The following is a 22735-nucleotide window of genomic DNA, read 5'->3' as shown; positions in this document are numbered from 1 at the left end:
TATGTCTCTCTGTCTCTCTCTCTCTCTGTCTCTGTCTCTCTCTCTCTCTTGCTATTTCCATTATTCTCTCTCAGGTCATTGAGTGGAGGGCTGACGGACGCCTCTTTGAGATGGCTCAGACCATATCCATATATGATTGTCAGACCAATTGCATGATACAGTAGGAGGACCGTACGACCATCAATGTCCTGGAGGGGAGTGCAGGACAGGAACATTTCATTCACTGTCTAACGCAGGGAATGGACAAACTCATGTTGTACACCTCGTCAGACTGAAAGGGCCCACTGTTTTTAGTTTGGCAGTCTCTGATGAAGTCATACGCATGCAGATTAAATGTTCTATTGATGAGGTGAATCAGGGTAGAAGGGCAGACTTCGTAATGTTCTACTTTTGCATCTAAAGACCAGGAGGTCTTAAGATGTTTCAATGCTTAACTTGAATAACTGAAGAGTAGAATGGTATCCCTAAGAAGGTGCACTATAGTATACACCAAATCATACAACTTGATCAAGAAATTAAATATTTTCTACACGGAGCTTAGATTTAAATTAGAGTGATAAATAAGTGATTGAGACACGGTATAATCGTTTTCATTGGATTCCCCATGAAAACCATACCAAAACTAAATGTTGTCCCTCATGCCCTGTGAAGATGTCATTGTTTTACTAATCATAAGTAGTGGCGCCTAATGATAAACATAGATTTCTTCCACAGTTTGAATAAAAACAAACAAATGAAATCGTTGTGTGTGTGTACACGTGTTTGTGTTTGTGTAGCTACCTGTGGGCTTGCATGTGTGCGTGAAGGTCTGTGTGTGTCAGTAGACTTGCGCTGGGGTTATTTACTCCCCCGTCCAGGGCAAAGGGAGTTATGAGTTGGACATTGAGCAAAGGGCTGTAATTGAACTGTCTCTCCTCCCAATCTCTTTCCTTTCCTCTATTGACTGCTGCTGACCGTTAAATCATTTCCGTGCTTCAGTTAGTATTTTGTAGTTTGCTGTTCTATAGCCCACAGGCTGGGCGTCTTACTCCCACAATTGTGAGCACAGTGTTTTACATATTGTAATCACCTTGGATAAGTTGATACTACCCCGTAAAGAATAAGTGTGTGTACAATGTGTGGGTTAATTCACCTTGTGAGAGTTCAGTTTGGTTTTAGAATAACTTTCTGGAAAGTCCCGTCATTGTTTTTTCTTTACTCCCACAACTATACTTGTCTGTGCGTTAAGGGCAGATCTCATGGGAGTCATGGGAAAGGGTATCTTAAAGGCTAATGAAGCAACTCAACCCTCAATATTCCTAGCTTCAGCTGTCTATGCCCATCACACACTTTAGGATGTTTTATTTAGCAAATTAGCTATCTTGTTGCTTCACTCATGCCGTTTAAGGCAGCTTACTCCATCTCAGTACTCCCGTTGGCTCCATGAACCTCTATCAAGCCTCTCAGCATATTTCATGGTGTTCCTATGGTGATGATGGACATGATGATTCCTAGTCAGAGGATGTATGAGAGAGGGAGATGTAGGAAGGGGCTGGGTTGAATAGAAATGCGGTAAGCAGAGCACTGAAAGGGGAGAGGGAGAAGCGGAAGCCTTGAACTCACAATCTGGCCGGAAGCTATTGATTAGGATTAGATTCGCACACAAGCACTCCCGCACACACAATCTTGAGGACACCGGGGAGGAGGGATCAATGGAAGCAATATAAGGCTACCCGTTAGAAAATGCATCAGTCTTATTTTTGTTTGCAATTATATACAGTTATATCTGAGGCTTGTTGAAGTGGTGAGTTGATTAGAAAAACAGATTTGGATTTTAGTGTTAAAGTCCTTCAGAAATACAAAAAAATATCTGAATATTTTGGGAATCATTAAAAGGATAGGTTGAGATCTCTGTAAATTGGCAATGGCCTGTCTTACCCAGATTTAGACAAGTTGTTTGATTACAAGTTTCTAATTCCTAATTATATACTTGAACACAGCATTAAAAATAGTGCTAAATTATGTGTGTTTGTAAACAGACTTCAATCTTGTTGCGTTCTTACTGGCACTCTTTTGCAATAAGTGACTAACACATTGGAAATCGTTTAAAAGTAGTTCCAAGTGTATTCCCTCTCATGAACAGGAGCTAGCCTTCTGTAAATCTACATTCACAGTCATGAATTTAGATTTAAACAACTCATCTGAATCTTGGTAAGACAGGCAATCGCAATTTACAGATATCCCTTTAATAATAAAACCCCAAATTTCCCATATGGGATCAATGAAGTTCAGTCTTGTCTTAAATGATGAATTCATGTATTCTTCAATTACCACATCTACTACATACTTGGCCTGGCTTTTCTTTGTTTACCGTGGCTTTATGTCTCCACATGTGATGAGGCTATTAGATATAGATACGGGGCCGAATGGGTTAGTATCAGCGGCCGAAGAGGAGGAGAGACTGTGGAGGAGGGGTGCAGAGAGTTGTGACGGATGGAGCCAGCAGGCGCGTGTGCATGTGTGGGCTGGGCCAAAGAGGAAGCGATGAGCTCATCGTAAAAGAGAGAGAGAGTGCATGAGAGAGAGAGAGAGAGAGAGAGGGAGGGAGGGGGGAGTGCATAAGTGACATCGTTTCAGAGATGAGCTCAGCGGTAAAGGCGTGGGCTGCCTCCCTCTCTCTCTCTCTCCCTCTCCCCATCGCTCTCTCTCTTGGCTGCGGCTCGTGTTCTGTTGTGACAGTGTAGAATGCACTAGCGTTGCGCCGAGAGAAGCCGGCTCTCGCTGCCATGGTGGGAGACTTATTTTTCTGGAGCTTCTGCTGTCTGAGGCTGTGGAAACGGGAGAAGAAGGTACGTAGGCTATCACGGTGACTGTCGCCATTGGATAAAGAATGTATGGATTGCTGGGTTTCTTGAAAGATAGGGCAGCGATGGGGGTTTGGCTAGCAGGCAGCAGGAGCAGAGGAGATGGCCCCAGGTGGCCGAGGGAGGGAAGATTTAGCCGGCTGTGCTTGTGTGGCTCCACACACACACTCCATCTTCCTCCGTTTGACATTGGGTTTGAAGCCGAGGGACACTGCCACTTGTCTGTAGCCGGCATTCTTTAATTGCTGACTATTTTCACACTCTGAACTTTCTCTGTGTGCGTCCTTGCCTGAAGGCTGTCTTAATTTCCCTTTTGGCCTTTTTCATTTTTAATGTCATTAAATAATAATGTTGCATGCAGGCTATTTTTAGACGCGGCTCTGCCCCAGATTAATGTAGACTTTGGGTTGGAGAGATGGACGAGAGTTGGGATGGCAACCTAGCATGGCAAAGCCCTGCGATCAGCCACATTGAGCCCCCGCCGGCTCCCCTAAGCCCTCCTCTGTGTGTCATGGCTCATAGATAACATGGAGGAGGCTGAGGCCATTTGCAGTCTGCTTGCTGGTGTACTGTACTGTGAAGGCCGGGACGCAAGGGGGTTTCCGCTGAGGCAGGCATCAATGTGGCTCTCTGTTTATTGGGTTTGCTGTCTCTGTCTCGCCAGGCAACTGTATATATTAACCACTTTTACTTTTCAAGGGTCTCTCGTAAAGTGAAGAGCACGAACAGATTTGTTTGGAGTGTGCCAGCCACAGAGTGGTGTAATCCTTTGAGTTCGGTCTGGGGGAAATTTGATGCAATTTCGGTTTAGTGGCTTTTTTTGGATTCCTTCTCATGCGTGAGCATAAAAACACACACTTGCAAACATACACATGCAATTACTCACACACTCACAATCACACACTTATACGAGCACACACACACACACAAAATCATACACCCACATCAAATGGCACAATTGGCACATCATCTCGCACAGAGACACTTGGAACATTACTGGAATCTGAGCTGGAGCGGCCTCTCTCTGGTGGGGGGTTAGGGTTAGGGTCGGGGGGGGCGGGGGGCGGTTGCACATGTTGCTCAACCATCTGAGATCCATTGGGCCGATGGAGGGGGTCTTGGTATTGTAGGTTCATCGGTGTCCAGTTCAGTACTTTATTCTGGCTCATCAAACAGAGGCCAGGCGGTGCTTAGCCTGTGCCGTGGGGTTTGGACAGGCCCACCAGAAGGGCCGGCGATGACGGCTCCTCTGTCACTGGGACGTGTCAACGGGAGGTCGGCGTTCCCCCCTCTAGCCGTGCGGGTGATGGTCATGGTTCAGGTTGCATGTGGTGTTTACAGTGAGTCCCCACGCACTCTCAGTCCACTGCTTTGCACGTCACCACATAAGGGTCGTGCAGGTTAACATAGGAATTATACGGTTCACATGTGCATACAGTAACAATAAACAGTAGAGCAGCATTACTCATTGCTCGGCTCGCAAGCCACATGCGGCTCGCCAAGCCTCGATTTGCGGCTCGCATGGCGGTAAAAATATACAGTGATATGATCATGCAGTGAATACAGATATTTTAAAAAAACAATACAAACAATTATTTAAAAAATAAATCAACAGCGGCATTAAAAGGTGGAAATATAGCCTTGTCTAGAAAATATTTTTAAACTTGCTCGGCTCTACGCTGAGCAAGAGAATGTGCTCTTTGGATGGACTTATTCTTATTAACTTATTCTTCAATAGCTTCCATGTTATGTGACCCAGTGTCTCCACATTATTCCAGAAAATAGCACACAGTCACACAATTCTTATTTTTCCTCTCAAAGTGCACCAGATTGATGCATTCCAGGTTTAAAGATACCAAATTTTCTTCCGGGGGAGCATGCCCCCGGACCCCGCTAAGGACCGGGTTCCCTCCACAGTTTCACAAAATTCTGTGGGAAACACTGCTTCAGGGAGGACATATTATTAAGCAGGCATACTTATTTATGACTGGATTTATAGCTTTTGATACTTTGCGGTAAAAATGGCTCTCCTGTTGACGTCGTCCTGTCAGTGCGGCTCTCCTGAAAAAAATAGTGAATACCACTGCAGTAGAGGAATGAAACGCAGGAGGATTTAATGATGGGATGGATTCAATATATGTAAGCCTATAAGTTCTCTTTTGTACTAATGTTCCTCTTTGCCGGGAGCGTCTGCCTACTTGGACCTGGTAACCTCACTGGCCTCACAGCAACCTCCAGCAGAGGTCGAGGCCGCTTGTGGAATGATCAGAGAAGAGTTCTTTGGCAGAGTGTGTGCTTACTAGAAGTGGATGGGGAGGATCCCTGAGCGACAATGTGTTTAGAGAACCAGAGACTGTGGTTTACTGCCTCTAATTTCCCTCCAAAAGGGGCTGTTAAAATTCCAGTGAACACCTGAAGAAACACACTCACTCACACTCGCACACTAAATCAGCCCCTTAACTAATCCTAATAGCAACATGAACTGGGATGATTGACCTAAAGCTGTTTTTTTTACATTTCTCCTCCATCCCACATAGTCCTTCCATTGCTTCCTTCTTGTGTTGTTTCCCACACAAACAGACAAACATAGAAACACACATATCATTCATCCAGTTGAATTTTTGTATGCATTTCAAAGCAGAGGCTTGCCCTGAGACTGGGCACACGATGCATGTCAGATGTGGTTAAGGGTGTGTGTGTGTGTGGTAGTGTGTTTGTGTACGCCTGTGTGCCTGCACATGTGTTTATCTGTGTGGGGCTTATTTGTGTGGCAGGCAAATGGCAGGGTGAGGGTCAGGATGTGCCCGTGTGGCAGACAGGGCTCGGTTTCGAGTTCAAACCAGCAGCTGTCCCCTATTCCCCAACAACACAACACAAGACCTGCCCTGCAACAGCTAAATAGTGAACCTTACACAACCTTAAATGTCAGCCGATAAATAGAATGGACTGAATAAAATGGTCATGATAAGAGTCAAACTTCATAGCTTCAAACCACAAAAGACACAATAGAAGAAAAATACTATGACTATAAAGACAAAATAAACTATAAACAACACTTCTCAAAATACAAGCCTTCCCTCCCCAGCTATAGAGTTAACGGACAGCCTTGTACTATTACTGGGGTTGCTTCCTTCAATTAGAGCGATGAGGTCCTGCTAAGTAAGGCCCTACGTTCCCTCCCTGCCTGCCTTGTGATGTGGTGCGGCTTCGCTCCTCTGATCACACCCACCGTAAACATGTCATGATGGCCTGCTTTACGAGGAACCTCTGCACACAACAAGGCCTTTAGCTGCTCTCTCTATCTCCTACTCTCTATCTCTCTCTCTTTCTCTCTCCTACTCTCTCTCTCTCTCTAATCTCTATATTATATAAATTTGTCTAGATGATCAATGTGATACCTTAAGGCCACACATGTGATACAGATTTTCTGTGTGTGTGTGGCTCTCTCTCTCTCTCTCTCTCTCTCTCTCTCTCTCTCTCTCTCTCTCTCTCTCTCTCTCTCTTGTTGTCTTTTGTATCACTGTCGGCAGGAACACATGTGTTATGAATGTCCTGAATCCCTAAAAGACCCAGAGAAATAGGCTGGGGAAATCATTCAGCTTTGTTTCTTTCCTCCCCTAGAATTGGTCCCACCTCCAGTTTAAATACCGCCTCAGTCGCAAACAGATGTTAAATTGTCCTAGAGGCCAACATATTGTCATTGGTATTCCTCCAACAAACTAATAGATACAGCCTTCCGGTATCTGTGCGTCTGTGGTATTCATTTCTAACTAAGAGATTAATTGATCATTTGATCACCATTTCCTCGCGAATAGCCTGAGGGCCATCTGTGTGTCTACATGTTTGTGTGTTCTCCTTGTTGCTGGGGCAACCACAAGGAACAACAGCTACTCCGTGTAAATGTGGGAAAACTCATACTGAGATTTATTTATTGACTTTCATTTTTTTCCATTTTTCTTCATTCCGGTCTGATCCAGATTATCGGCTTGCTGTCTTCGGGTTGTAGCTAGCTTTAAAAGTTTCATGGGGTTATCTTCAAACCATGCTGCTGTCAGCTGTGTCTGAATCTGCTGATGCATACAGGATAGACACTCTTTACACTCGAGCTTTAATCAATTTAACTGTCAAATATGAGAAAAAACAAAAAAAACATAGGAGAAGACACACAATGCCTGAAAGCATTCAAATTGAACTCTTTGCTATACATTTCCAATCTCAAAGTAGTGTTTCAAGGATGGGCCACAGATCAATCTTTTCTCTTATCTTTATTTATTTTTCACATACTCAGACCCCAAAATGCTTTCATGTGCATATCTTGTTGTGCTCTCCTCCCCCTGGGGTCTGGAGGCCTATAGGATCAGTGCATGCACACTGCATTAGAATTGCAGATTACTGCAGTTGGAGCCGGTCTTGGCATAAGCAAAGTCTTGGGTCTAGGGACCTGACGCCACATCACAGTGATTCATTAAGCAGATCTAAAAATTCCAGACGGGGAGGGACTCACTATTTTGCATCGCTGACAAATTTATGCAGAAGTCTCTTTCAGGGATCTAATATGAAATGTGTTTGATTTTTGGCTTTAAATATTGTCTATTGTTCAGTCTTTTTGTGTTTTGCTTGTCATTGAGCACAGATTGGGGAAGAAAAAGGTGTGATTGAAATGAAAGGCTCAAACGCGTTGACGGTTTTCTCAACCCCTAGCACATGATGCAAATCAAGCTCTCCAATGTTAACAGCTTGGCTCACTCGTATCTGATGGGAGGCGCCCGTACGGGCCCTCGCAGTAGCATCGTCCACACATCCGATACTTTGCTTAATCTCAGCGCCAGCTCTGATTTTTGGCCTTAACTCAATTTCCTCCCCCGCTTGCAAGAAGCAAGCCTTAAGCTGGACATTGATTTTGGCAGCGGAGCAGAACTCAATCTTCTAGCGTGTATCCCACCGTCGCCTTTAGCAACCGGATCTCACCCAAGTTCTCAGAGTTATCCGGTGTCACCGTACTGCTGGTGGTAATGATGGCCACAGCGCAGAAGACACATTTGCAGCCTCCAACTTTTCATTTCATGAAATGTACCTTCAGCTTACAAACCGCAGCTCTTATTCCAACACTTTACTTACAAGCCTTTAAGGGTTTCTTTCAAGGTTGTTGAAGTAGTGGTATCTGTTTTCATGAAGATAAAAAAAATCTGCATGTACATATATATTCCATATGTTCAATTGTGCATGCTGTGTGTTTTGTCTTGGCCAGGTCGCAGGAGAACAGAAGTACCATCCGGAATGCTTCACCTGTCTGAACTGCAAGGCCTTCATCGGAGACGGGGACACGTACGCTCTGGTGGAGCGCTCCAAGCTCTACTGGTAAGCCCCCCCCCCGGCTTATGAGGTCACAACATTTGCTTCTTATTACCTTATTTATTATCTTATTTCCTGTCGACTCCGTCTGGAAGTATGAATCGGATTATACAAATCAGTTTACTTCTGTGTAGTATGGCAATCCCAGGGGCTATTTCCAGTAGCCAAGTTATTACAAGTTATTACGGTTCAGGATCAATGATGACCGGTGTACATGAAAAGATTGCACAGTGGAGAGGGGAAGGCCATGTTCAAGATGTGCATATTCACAGGTCCTTGCATTTCCTGGGAAAACAAAATAATAGTGCGGCCAATCATAGTAGTGACACACTTTGATATTGATTAATATATTCTTTAAATCAGGCGAACTCAGATGTATTCCATACAGAATTATGTATAAATAGATAAATAATAATAATATATATATGTGTATATGTATAGAATAGATGGGCCCGGGACCATCATGTCCACCATGCAGTGTTTCCAGGAGACTGTTGCACACACAGTGAGTCGAGGACTCATTGCATTAAGGCCTTATTGTGTGTCTGTTTTGTGTCTGTGTTGTGTCTGTGTTGTGCCTGGTCATCTCAAGCCACTTTGTCTCAGATTGAAATGCGACAGCTACATTGGGAAATGTTCTGTTGCTGAGTCATACATACAAAAGCTGCAGAATACACATAAAGCCTGCTTTGTCCTCTCAATTCTCAGAGAGGAAGTGGGAAAACGGCGATGGACTAACAATTGTAACTCTTTATTTACTGCCGCTATAAAATACATTTGTTTTGTTTTACTTAAGTATATGTCAAATATCATTTAAAATGATAATGTGTCAGTCAAGGTCTACTTCTCCCTCAGAAGACATGAAGTTTGATGAAGGCACAGGAATGACAAGGATTAGTTATGTGCACCATTGACATTTTAAATGACTCGTTCCCTTGTCTCCATGGTCCCGTTCCCCCTCCTTGTTTTCTTTCCTTCCTCCCTCTCTCATTCTCTGCTATGGACATTGTTCTTCCTATTCTCACTTTTCACTCTCTCTCTGTCTCTGTCTCTCTCTCTCTCTCTCTCTCTCTCTCTCTCTCTCTCTCTCTCTCTCTCTCTCTCTCTCCTTAGCGGCCCTTGTTACTACCAGAGTATCGTGACTCCGGTGTCTTTGCCGGCGTCGCCATGCTCGCGGCTCCCTCACACGGTCACCTTGGTGTCCATCCCCGCCTCCACACAGGGGACCAATGGCCACAGGGGGCGGGGCTTCTCTGTGGCCATCGACCGGCCAATCAGCCCCACGTACAGCCCCGAGCACGGGCCCACTGTCCGCGTCTCCCAGTGAGTGTGTGCATAGGCGTGTGTGTGTGTGTGTGAGCATGTATTGGTGTGTCTGGTGCATTTGTGTGTGGGGGGATGTCTGGATTGTGTGTGTTTGTACTTGTCTGCAAGTATGTGTGTGTGTTGAATGTCTGTGTGTGGGGGCGTGTCTGGGGTGTGTGTGTGTGTGTGTGTGTGTTTGTGCTTTCATGAGCGAGAATGTGTGAGTGTGGGGGCATGTCTGGGAATGTGTGTGTGTGTATTTGTGTTGCATGAGCGAGTGTGTGTGTGTCCGATCAGACTGAATGCTATATAGGACTGTGGTGGGGGAGTGTGATTACAGTTACGGAGGTGTATGTGAATAATTTGATGACTAGCAGAGGTCGGCGAGGGAGTGAAAGGACGAGTCAGTTATAAAAACTGGAATGATCTGGATCTATTGGCACAGCAGGGAGACCCCTGAAGAGCGATGGCAGCTGAGAAGATGTTAAGTCTTTATTGTTCAGGCTCAGTGGGAATCACATTACATCATCCTCCCATTCACTGTCGTTATCTCTCTCTCTCTCTCTCTCTTTCACTCTTTCACTCTTTCACTCCGTCCCTCTGTCTCTCGTCCAGAGTGGATGCTGACTGCATCAGCCCGGATGTGAAGAACTCCATCCATGTGGGCGATAAAATCCTGGAGATCAACGGGACGCCGATCCACAATGTTCCTCTGGATGAGGTACGGCCTATGAGCTCACTTTGAAACAGGCGGAAACCTCTTTCAAACAGTTGATTCATGTTTTAATATAACTGTTAAAAAAAAAAGGTTATATCCCGGCAGCTTCGTACATGAATAATAGTAGTAACAGTTTCTCAGGGTATTCTTTAAATTGATTGATACTAATTAACTAAATCATCCTATTTGGAACATATGCATGCTAACTGAACAATGGCTGAATAGTAGCAATAATCTAACTAGTGTGAAGCGTAACTTCATCCATCAATGGACAGCGTTTCTCTCTTTTCCCCTTCAGCTAATTCCTCCTGGAGAGCCGATCGATCTTAACTTAACCTTACTCAACTTAACTCAGTTTCCAGCTATTGGGTTAAACGCCCACCTGGCCACAGCTGCCCTGGCCACTGGGATATATGAGCCTATTCATTGAGCCTAATGCTGCCCCAGTCTGATCCATTAAGAACATGAATCCTTTCTAAAAGCTCCATTCACCCAAGCACTCTCCTCCTCCTCCACCCCGGCAGATTGACCTGCTGATCCAGGAGACCAGTCGCCTGCTGCAGCTCACCCTGGAGCGGGACCCCCACAGCCCCGGCCAGGGCCCATGCTCTCCCCCCGACGAGGACTGGGCCCCGGGACCCGGCCCCATGCTGCCCGTCACCGAGGCCCCCCACCCGGACGTCAGTCAGCTGCGGTCCCGCATCATCACGTAAGAGGAGCACAGCGAGGGTCTGGGGGTGGATTCTACAGGGGGCTCGGGTTACGGAGGGAATTAGGATACAGTTACAGAGTTAGCCAAGTGTTTGGTTTTGCCTTTGCTTTTTTTCGCACAGCTAGACATAGCGGACTAACATGCAAGTTTAATCGAATACTTGATGATTAATCCGTCGAATAATATTTTCGGGACACAATGGCATTTATAATCAACGCAAACAGTATTTTGAATTTCAGTCAAACACCTATTCACTTCTTTTAACTGCTCTTGCAATATTTAGCTTCCTCTATGTATTTCCCTCTTCCCATCTCATACTCCTGTTCTGATGTTTCTCTCCCCCCCCCTCTCTGTCCCCCAGGCGGAGCCTAAGCACCGACAAGTCCCCGGGCCCCAGCCAGAACGACTCCCCCTGCCCCCAGAGGAAGGACTTCAACCGGTCTGAGTCGCTGCGCCTGGTCTCCAGCCGCATGCACCGCATCTTCCGCCCCTCCGACCTCATCCACGGGGAGGTGCTGGGGAAGGGCTGCTTCGGGCAGGCCATCAAGGTAAGGGACTACACCCCCTTTCCCCTCGTGAAAACGTGAAAGAAAGCAAGCCGGCTCTCCCACTTTCGATTCCTCTATCCAACCTTTGTTTGCAACGCACAGTGAATTGTGGAGTAGGGTCAAGGGATGGCTGCAGATACTGGGTTATAAGGTTACATCCCGTGGTGCTTCGAGGAATCAGCCAGTGTAGTCTGAAGGTGGAGGGGACGGCTGCATGTCGATGGGCGTCAGTCATGAGGTCATATCGTTGATTTCCACTAGGTGGAGGCATTGCAATAGTTTTGACAATGCACGAAAAAGAGAGAGGGGGAGAGGGAACGCAGGATAGAAATTAATCTCTTAGTTAAGTTAAGAGTAATAGATGCTTGTAAATATATAATTAATACATGAATATGCAATATTCATCATGAATAGGCAACAGGAATATAATCCGGTAGAATATGTAGAAGATAAAATGAAGATAGTGAGAGTAAATGGATGAACGTCAAATCGGTGCATAGGACAACTGTATTATTAACACACCGGCATTTCCCACAGGTGACCCACAGAGAGACGGGCGAGGTGATGGTGATGAAAGAATTGATCCGCTTTGACGACGAGACTCAAAGGACATTCCTGAAGGAGGTGAGCTAATATTGACTAGAGATTGCATTCGTCCTTCCTGAAGGTTTATTATGATAAAAATAATATAGAACAACCACATTCCCACGGGGAGAATGACTATCCTCTCGTTAAATATGCCCTTCATGCGAAGGAACTGGTCAGATGAGTGTGTTTGTACGTGGGAGCGTGTGCGTGTGCTCTGTGCTCTGTTGAGTGTTTGTGTACGTGCTCAAGTGTTGTGTTTATGCGTGTGTGACAGTATGAGTGGAATTTGACACGTCAGAAGGGGGGTAGAAGATGAACAGCTTCCTCCTTCGCAGTGTTCAGGGCCGTTTATCAAGTGTCCACACCCTCAAAGCAATCTCTTCAACTCCCTCCCTTGCTCTAAGTCATGGACATTTCCCACCATTCAGCCCTGGACTTTAATAACAGCCCATTTGAATGGCAGAAGAATACTCTGTGACATTGACATAAGATGCTTTATTTATATCACTTTCACTATTGCTAGGAATTATTCTTAGTATTGCTTTTATTATAGCGAAGCTGGTGACTGAATTCCACCAACAGGCTGTGTTGAATAAAAGAGCTGGATTATCCTAGGAACCTCTACTGACTAACCTGCCTTTGTGCCGAGGTGCAAACATCTCAAACACTCTCAGAAACTGTTACAAGTTGGCTCCTTATCAGCATACTCTTGGTAAAATCTGTGAAATGGTGAAGAACTGTGCTGTTGAATAAGCTTATAATTGTGTTGTTTGAAAAAATAAACATGTTTCTAAACCTTACAAATACTAATGTTTGAACACAATTAGTGAGATTACTTTGCATCCACCGAGCCGCCCATCAAGGTGGTGCCACTGAATGGCTTTTGTGTAAAACAGCTGTGTGGTCCTTCTGTTGCTTCAGGTGAAGGTGATGCGCTGTCTGGAGCACCCAAACGTGCTCAAGTTCATCGGGGTGCTCTATAAGGACAAGAGACTCAACTTCATCGCTGAGTACATCAAGGGAGGCACGCTGAGAGAGCTCATAATGGAGATGGTGAGGGGGCAGGGCTTCACCTTCTGCTGTGTGTGTGTGCGTGTGTGTTGTAAAAACGTGTGAAGTGGAGCATGGCTGCAGACAGTACCTCAGCTTGTGTCTGTATGGAGGGATGGGCTAGTATGAAGAGATTACTAGACAGATTTATAGTGTATCTGTAATAACATGGGTTTTATATTTGTGTATTTATATATATATATATTTATATCTGTCTAATCTCCTGTGCCCACAGGACAGTACCTTCCCGTGGAACAAGCGGGTCAGCTTTGCCAAGGACATAGCGGCTGGCATGGTGAGCTCAGGAGGAAGCAGCATCAAGCACCTGGCTTGGCTCTGAGACATTGATTTAGCTTCTGATGTGTATTCTGATGGTAGCCATAACATCTTGGAAAGGATATAATGGAACAATGCGTTTAAACGAAAGTATTTATTTTCACAGATGAAAGATATTAAAGAAAGAAACTAAAGAAAGCTGCAGTGCAGCAAAATAACAACGCTGGCTTTACAGACATTGCCCTCTAGTGGCCATTTCATTTAACTACAACACTATGAATTGCCAATGCCATCTGCAGTAGATTTCAACCCACTATCAAAATTACATTCGTTATGAAACCATACCCATATTTTAGTTCTGAAGATTATTGCCGTACTTGAGTTAAAGACACAGTGATTACTGTGTTGCGTGTCAATGGTTGACCCCAGCTTCAAAGCTATCAGTTGCGAGGGCTTCTGCTGTAAGGCCCGTAACAATGGCCGCTTGTTCCGCACGAGTTTTGGATTCGCATTTAATCTTCTTTCTTCTTTTCTCTCCCTCTTTTTATTCAGTCGTATCTGCATTCCATGAACATAATCCACCGAGACCTCAACTCACACAATTGTCTCGTGCGAGAGGTAAGTTCTCTCTAAGTGTGTGTGTGTGTGTGCGCCCATGTGTGTGACCTTACTAGAGAAACAAGGGCGTTCACACATGAATGTGTGACTACTAGAGAAACGTGCAAGTTTGTGTGTGTTTGTTTGTGTGTGTGTGGGTCTGTACTAGAAAAATGTGTGTGTGTGTGGTGTGTGCATGACTCTACTAGACCAACAAGGATTACAGATGCTCCTGTAGGGTCTTAGTTTAGGCATGTAGCCAAGGTACCTCTGAGCGGATCACATGTATGTTTGTGTACCTGGATGTGTCGCCCATCTGCTGTGTTTTTCTATGGATTAATACAATGTGCACGGCAGGGCAACAATGGTGAGGTTCTCTCACTGATGACAGTGCTGTGACAACTCTACAAGCGGAGAAATTCTTGTCCACACAAACACACAGAAGGGCTTTGTTAGGGACAAGTATGGCAAGTTAATCCCCCTTGAAATGTGCGTGCACACACACACACACACACACACACACACACACACACACACAGACACACACTCACTACTTGCCCTGGGCTATGTCTTCCTTAAGCAGCCCCTTCCTGAGGTGGAGGGAAAAACAAAGAGAAAGCTATAGATATTGTGAACAAGACGTCCAGACGACTGGGCCCCTTAACCACACTGTTTTGTAAATACAGGCTAAGGCCGACGTTTTTTTTTCATTAAACTTCAAGGTGAAGCTGTTTTAGCGGAAAGAGCAACATGCCTGAGGTTAAACACTACAGCACTGTTGCCATGTCAGGCCGCATCACATTCCAGGCTCCCTCCATTGCCCTGCCTCAAACTATTCTTTTTTTACACTCTGATTAACTTTTATTAAGTTAAAGTCCAACGTGCAGGTGCATTATTTTGCACATACTCCTTCTACATTGTCTGCTGGTAGAAAGACGATGCAATGTTTTTTTTTTGTTATGTGCCTTAAAGAGCAAACTAATGTAGTCATATGGGGCGCGGCGCGCTTTGTGTGATTAGATCATGTGGGGAAAAGCTACTTAGGCAGGCTGAAACAAAGCAGCAGCAGGTTGTCAATCGGCTGTGAAGATGTCATTCTGCACGAGGTTGTCTAGCAGCACGCTTCCAGCGGTGCTGGTGTGTCACGTGCTCTGTTCCTCTTTTGTGTTAAATTAAGTATTTTGGTGTGTGTGAACATTGCGTTACTAAGCATAGTCAAGCTGTAATTCTAAGATGCACAACATGACAATTGTATTACACTGATATCCTTCATGCTTTCACAACAAGAATATAGTCCAACATTAATTTCCTTTATACTTTCACAACATGAAAATTGTCTTACATTAATTTTCTTCCTATTTGCACAACAGGAATATAGTCTAACATTAATTTCCTTCATACATTCCCCACAAGTTCATTCATTTGGGGCAACTTCCAACTTCCCAGACTCTCTTGAACGCACCATCTTCATGTTTTGTATTGAATTCAGATACACGTCAATATGAGAGGCTCAATTTTAGCATCTTGCTCAAGGATGAACACAAGTAGACTGCCGACATTGGGATCAAACCCAGAACCCTTTGGACTGGGAGCGGAACACCCTAACCATGACATTATCCCTCATCCTATTGACACCTCCGTCACTGCTCCAGCGTGTCTCTCTCTCTCTGAAGACTGACACTGTCTCTCTCTCGCCGCTGCGCAGGACAACACGGTGGTGGTGGCAGACTTTGGCCTGGCCAGGCTCATGGTGGAGGATAAGCACCAGGACAAGCTGCTGCAGGCCGGCCTGAAGAAGCAGGACCGCAGGAAGAGGTACACTGTGGTGGGCAACCCCTACTGGATGGCCCCTGAGATGATCCACGGTACGTTCTCGTCCTCCTCAAGTGATGAAGCGTATTACATCGTATCGTAGTCACACATACTCATATTGAGGGTTAACATACGTTCATACAGAATGCACGTTGAGAAACATTGATGTATATATTATTTAATATAAGTCGGTAGAGCCCTGCAGAATATACATCACACAGAACAGAGCACTGTGGAGAGTATAGCCACCCCCAGTGCTACACCTCCCCCTGACGGAAACTCTGACAGGAGCTGCCAGCTATATTATCACACCTCTTGAAACATCCATCCATACATTAACCAGGACCTCTATTTTAGGAGCTACGCGCTAAATTCAACAGCAGACATACATGATCCTTTTTCCTCTCATCCTCTTCCAGGGAAAAGCTACGACGAGAGAGTGGACATATTCTCGTTTGGCATCATGCTCTGTGAGGTGAGTGTCCTCCAGTCCTCTAAAGGTCGACTCAAACACTCCTACTGCCCTACTGTCTCCCACTCCTACCGTCTCCTACTGTCTCCTACTGTCTCCTAGTGTCTCCCACTCCTACCGTCTCCTACCGCCTCCTACTGTCTCCTACTGTCTCCCACTCCTTCTCTCCTACTGCCTCCCTCTACTTCTCTCCTGTCTCCCACTTATTCTCTCCTACTCCTTCTCTCCTACTGTCTCCTACTGTCTCCCACTCCTTCCCTCCTACTGTCTCCCTCTACTTCTCTCCTACTGTCTCCCACTCCTTCTCTCCTACTGTCTCCCACTCCTTCTCTCCTACTGTCTCCCACTCCTTCTCTCCTACTGTCTCCCACTCCTTCCCTCCTACTGTCTCCCTCTACTTCTCTCCTGTCTCCCACTTATTCTCTCCTACTCCTTCTCTCCTACTGTCTCCCTCTACTTCTCTCCTACTGTCTCCTACTGTCTCCCACTTATTCTCTCCTACTGCCTCCCACTCCTTCTCTCCTACTGCCCCCCTCTACTTCTCTCCTACTGCCTCCCACTCCTTCTCTCCTACTGCCTCCCACTCCTTCTCTCCTACTGTCTCCCACTCCTTCTCTCCTACTGTCTCCCACTCCTTCTCTCCTACTGTCTCCCATTCATTCTCTCCTACTGTCTCCCACTCCTACTGTCTCCCACTCCTACTCTCCTACTGTCTCCCACTCCTACTCTTGTTCTTGTGGTTGTTTATAACCTGGCCTGCTTCTACTTGTTCCATCTCCAAAGCTAACACAACTCTTTGTCTCCTCCAGATCATTGGGAGGGTGAACGCAGACCCAGACTACCTGCCCAGAGCGGGGGACTTTGGTCTAAATATTTCTGGCTTCCTGGAGCACTTCTGCCCCCGGAACTGTCCTCCTGCCTTCTTCCCCCTGGCCGCCATATGCTGTGACCTCGACGCAGATAAACGGTCAGTCATCCATCCTTCAGTACAGTACCTTCGAGGGGGTAATGGGAACAACTGATATCATAACTTCAAAAGCAGAGCAGGGTTCAGATGATAACCTGGTTTGGGTATTTCTCGCTGGTGGGCTTTGAAGAAATGTATGGTATGCAAAAAACAGCAGAATGCCTATTGCTTACGCATTGCAGCTGAAATAGGCTTGATCAGGGTCTGGCTGCTGTCCTTGTTCTCAGATCGTATATTCCTGTTAAGCCAGAGACAACATAAAAGCATTCACTCACTGCACGATTTCTAAAAGGACTTCTGCTTGACCTTCCCAGGCCGGCTTTCCCCAAGCTGGAGGAGTGGTTGGAGAACCTGAAGATGCACCTGAACATGGGCCTGCCTATGGTCTCTGAGCTGGACCAGCTACACAAGGCCTTCTGGGACAAGCACAGCGTCACACACTCAGAGAACGGCCTGCCCACCCACCCAGAGCGGCCGGAGTAGGCCCCAGGGGGAGGTCGAAGGAACATAGGAGGCGGGAGGTGGTTTGGCCTCAGCTGCACACGTCCTCGTGTCGAGGGAGATGTAATGGACGCGTACAGAAGGAGGTATAGTGTAAATATCCTGCCATGTCCAGACGGCCACAGGTGGCCTACGAGGTCTGGTCTCAGACCAAGACGAATAGACTCAGGGGGAATTTAGGAACTGAAAAGCCACCTACGCAAGTAGCACCCACATCCATGGTCAACTCCAGAGACATCATTTCATGGCATCCATTGATGTCTCGTTCACCGGGGGAACGACAACAGGATCGTATGCAGTCGGACCCCATGGTTGGGAAACTGTGTGTGTATAAGATAAGTGTGTCAGGTTCAATGTCAGTGTATGTACATCGTATTTTATTCTAAATAACTTGATTCTGAAAAGCTATTTGTTCCGGAAAGATATACATTTTGAAAAACTTCTGCAGGATGTTTTTAAAACCTTAGTTGGGGCCCCAGTAGATTGTAAGTTGTCCAGGGATCACAGGAGCATAGACGATGAATCATGGAAAGGAGGTAGAATTCATTCACATTAGAAAGATCGACCATACACATTTCCAGAATAAGATACAGTCAAGCCCTTTAATGCTTTAAAAATGCTTCTAAAAGCTTCTAAAAATAAGTATATGGTAAATGATACCAATCCTTTTTCTATTCCCGACTTTTGGAATAGGGTTACATGGTTAGTTCCAGTAGACTGTCCATATTAGGCCTGAATGTATGTCCTCACAGTCCCATGTGCTAAAGTTGAGTAGCACTGACTTAAATTCAAGGTAACTCCTTTCCCTGAACCCGGTACAATGCAATGGAAGCTGTTGACTTATCTCTCATGTTGCGGTGAAATCTTGTTTTCAAATCTCAAACCAGTCCTGTAAATATAGAGTGGCATTGTAAATGTTTTTAAATATTCTAAATGTACAGACATATTTTATATACGTATGCTGCATTGCCATATTTTTATTCGGCGACCAGCTAGAATTATGGAGATAAAAAAACATGTTTTAATTGAAAAGAAGACAAGTTGGTTTTCTTGGTCACAGTGGTGAAAGCAGGATCTCATGATACAATGGAAACTAATGCGCGTCACATTTTGTCAAAACCCACTTCAAAATCATAAAAAATGTATATCGTCTTAACATTGTTTAAGTTATGATCGACTTCCCACTCCTACTCTGAACAAGAGAGTTAATTAGAAAGACAAAGTTAACTGGTCAACAATGTCCTCCTAGTACGATCAAACTTAATAATGCTCTGGTCATGACTGAGGTCATGATTGTACAGACGGTTAATTTAAACATTGTGTCTGCGGTCTGTTTAAATGTGTTTGTCTCCCCTCTTGTGATGCTCACCCTGGGACGGTCCACTTATCCAATAATGGCTGGCTGTAAATCTCCAAATGCCTACATGTAAATCCCCCCTTTTTATACGTCGGGGTGCGTCGCTTATATCCGCTCTGCCGCACTCCGCCAATATGAATCTGTTCCACTGTCACGTCTCACTTTCACCTTAACATGCTGCATTTCATGCATCTCATCTCATCTTTGGAATCCTGCTACGTTTGTATGTGCTGCATGGTGTACTTGCTTGAGAAGCTCCCTTCTGCTACTAAACCAAGCAACTTTAAATAAGAAAATGAAGAATGAAAATATAAGAATGAAAAAGTTAGAACGAAAATGAAAAAAAGACTACAAATCAAAACATGCTTAAACACAGCTTCTGTTTTTATAAAGCGCGACCGAAGTCATTGTACAGATTTACTACTTACAAGTTCTTTGTTTTGCACTATTACCCGATGGCTGGTTGTAGCCATGTTTTTTTATTTCTCTCTCTTGGGCTAATTGTGATAAAGATTGGCAAAGACGGTTCAGGTTAGGTTAACGAATGCAAATGTAACAAATCCATTGACAGAGCCTTTGCAACTGTGGAATGGGTTTCTGGGGAAACACTTTCTTCTTGGTAACAAAAATGAGGATCCGATACTATGTCCAATGTCTGCTTTTGAATCTATTGATTAGGACGTAGCATTGATTGTCAATGCAATGCTACCATATACTTTAATACTAATTTCAACTCATGTGTTTGCACCACGAGTATACAGTAATCGTATTTTGTAAAAGAAAAAAAAGAAATTGCCTTACCTCTATGGAAACCAAATCCAATCTGTTCTCTAAGTTATCCTCACACACAATGAAGTCAGATTCCCGGCTGATCTTTGCTATCAAAGAAGATGGTTGATCCCAGTGTTGCCTGCTGCCTACAGTCCTATTGTGAATACTATCCTGTGTTAATACCTTCTCTCGATGTGATGTCCAACAGGGCTTTAACCACTACCACTAGCACCCGATAGACCAGTCACCTACACAGGCACCCATCGCCTCTCAGCTTTGACCCCTCGCTCTCTGTTCTCTTAGCTCAGGGCTGTATTCTCTGGAGCTACTTCTTAACATTTCAGTCAACGTAGCATACATCGCTTATAACAAACTAACAACACGTTAACAACAAAAAACAACAGTATTGTACGATCACAGTATCGTTACAGTAAGACAAACAAGTTCAAGGTTATATAAATCAAGACACCAAAATAGAAGCCTACTTTCGGGGCAAATTGATCTAATGTTTTTCTAGATTGGGTATGTTAATGATGGGCTGTGTTAGTGTGTGTGTCTCTGTTCTGAAGCCATGCTCAGCGGCCTGCCCTACACCTGTTGCGTGTGTGTGTGGATGTGTTGATCATGGGAAATGTCACCGCAGCACTTATTTGCAAAAGATCGTTACCTCTGAACAATGCTGTGCCTTTGTTTTAAGCTAGCCTTGCCAACGACTCTTAAAAACGTTTTCATTTGAAAAGAAATCACCCTTTGTATCATAAAGTGCAAACTTGATTCAAACTGTTGAATATCAATGCTGACGACTATGTTTTAATGAGATCTCTTCTTGTTTCTTATCATATTTATATTTTCCAGATGTACCATTGTCAGTTTTGATATATTTAGAATTATAATCAATTGATGGTTTTATTTAATTTTTACACAAGCTGTGAAAACTCTGCACTTTATTCCTGAACGTGAACATTTTGACTCTGAGCTGAGGAGCCGAGTGATCTTTGTCGCAGCCTAAATAAACATGTTGCTTCTGAAACTATAACCACCTGTGTTCCTTTCTATTTGTGGAAGACATGCTGTTTCCATCTTAGAAATCCATTTGCATGGGCTTTGAAGGATTGACATTAATGTTGGACACCATCAGACTGACATATGCCACTTTTATTTGGTGAATAACTCAAATAGAAAGGGTCTTTAAGATGATGGCTGTTATGATGGAAATACCCTCAAAGCCATAAGATAAATAGTTAGCTTGGAAGGGTTTACATGTGGATATTTATAAGTAGACACAAAGCAGATACGGCAGACATCCATAGCTTAATACTATGGCTAAAAGTAGGATCAAGAACAGTGTCAAATCCTATGTGTCACGGATGATAACCAGTGATTTGATGTATGGTATTTTCTTATTTAGTGTAATAAGCATATGAGTAGAGAATTCCCATCAACGTCTGCTAATATTATGATCTTTGAGATTAATCTAATTCTCCCCCAAAAACCTTTCAAACAACTGCAAAAAGCAGTGTTTCTCCACACACATCTCCGAGGTTCGTTTGTTGTGACTCTTTAACACGCCTCGCTATCCACAAGCCCCACCTGCTGGGATTGTCGTGGTCTGGGTCGACGTGTTTGACAGGCGTAGTGATCACATGACCACCGTCTCAAACCATGTGCGATTGTTTTCATTCCTGTTGCAGATTGGGCCCCGTGACGTCACCGGTCTGGCAGGAGGCTGGCTTCCAAAACGGTGCACTGTTTAAAAGCTTCCCACATTATACGCAGTGCGTGGTTGTTACGCTGTAAACTAGATGAACGAGAGAGAGACAGCTTGTCGTAACGCTGTAGGTTGCAAGCTTGCACGTGCCACTGTGATACGTTGTCTAGTTTTTTGGGGGAATCTGCATTTGAGGAATATATAATTCAATCGGCTTGTGATTGAAATCACTGCGTTGAGTGCTGGGGCGAAAAAAACTTTGGAATCATGGAAAATATGACTCCAACCAACCGGTTTCGAGCTTCAATGTTCAACCACGGTGAGTAGACTAATGTTTATGTGTGCACGGTACGCCTATTATTTGCTGGATCCCGACTGTCAACAACGTTAAATGACCCCTCTGAGTGCCAGCCAGACGCGGTCCGTGCAATGCATGCACTATTGCGCACGACCGAGTCCGTCCTTTGCAATGAGTCGCGTAGCGTCGACTGGGATGCGGAGCATCGACCAGCTTTGTGGAATAAACTTGATTTTAAATGACGTGACTCACCCACTTAGTCAGTTTATTTAGATTATTTCGTATAGCTGTGTGTTCGTATTTATTTTTGCTTGAGATAGAAAAAAAAACTATTCGCTCATGTAAAATTTCTCAATACTTTTGTCTTCCTTCACAGGGCGGATGAGAGCGCTAATTGTCCGTCAAATGTCAAATAACATAGCATAACATTCAAGAATGATGTTGTCTTGCCACACACTATTTTTGAAGAAGCCCAGATGGATTGCTAGTGATGCAGATACATCAGTGGCTGCACTGGATGCAGAGATCCTCAGGGATTTGGTAAAATACTGTTGCTTGTTTACTTGAGAGCAGTTGTGAAACGCGTTATCTCTGTTTGCCATGCCAGTCAGTGTTTGCCCTTGGCTAAGTGAAACGCATTTTTTTTTTTGGTGATAAGCAGCGTTTCGGTCCGCTTTCCTATGAGCGTGGAAGGAAAATGTATTTTTTGGGGGGAAAAGTGACACATTGTTCTATAGTGCATATGTCCTGCCTGATCTATAAAGCCATCTGATCTAGGGAAATTTGCGGGAGGATTGTAGCAGTGTTTCCAATTCCTGTCACACATCTGGCTCATCAACACTGGTCCCGTGATGGGTGGG

At 44.6% G+C, this 22735-nt stretch overlaps 1 protein-coding gene across 3 annotated transcripts in view; it reads left to right on the top strand.

Moving 5' to 3' along the window:
* Positions 1 to 20869, top strand: part of limk1a (LIM domain kinase 1a) — a 40698-nt gene extending 19829 nt beyond the window's left edge. For all 3 annotated transcript variants that reach the window (XM_079733689.1, XM_079733691.1, XM_079733690.1), the window contains 13 exons: positions 8092 to 8201; positions 9309 to 9518; positions 10116 to 10221; positions 10743 to 10927; positions 11292 to 11478; positions 12016 to 12102; positions 12988 to 13119; positions 13352 to 13411; positions 13945 to 14010; positions 15695 to 15854; positions 16221 to 16276; positions 17083 to 17240; positions 17555 to 20869. In XM_079733689.1, coding sequence (XP_079589815.1) covers positions 8092 to 8201; positions 9309 to 9518; positions 10116 to 10221; positions 10743 to 10927; positions 11292 to 11478; positions 12016 to 12102; positions 12988 to 13119; positions 13352 to 13411; positions 13945 to 14010; positions 15695 to 15854; positions 16221 to 16276; positions 17083 to 17240; positions 17555 to 17723 — 1686 coding nt within the window. In that variant the 3' untranslated portion in view covers positions 17724 to 20869. The remainder of the gene's footprint in view (positions 1 to 8091; positions 8202 to 9308; positions 9519 to 10115; positions 10222 to 10742; positions 10928 to 11291; positions 11479 to 12015; positions 12103 to 12987; positions 13120 to 13351; positions 13412 to 13944; positions 14011 to 15694; positions 15855 to 16220; positions 16277 to 17082; positions 17241 to 17554) is intronic.
* The last annotated feature ends 1866 nt before the right edge of the window (positions 20870 to 22735 follow it).

The sequence above is a fragment of the Pollachius pollachius genome, assembly GCF_949987615.1.
Source record: "Pollachius pollachius genome assembly, chromosome: 3".
Lineage (NCBI taxonomy): Eukaryota > Metazoa > Chordata > Actinopteri > Gadiformes > Gadidae > Pollachius > Pollachius pollachius.
This window is presented reverse-complemented; position numbering and strand designations above follow the sequence as displayed.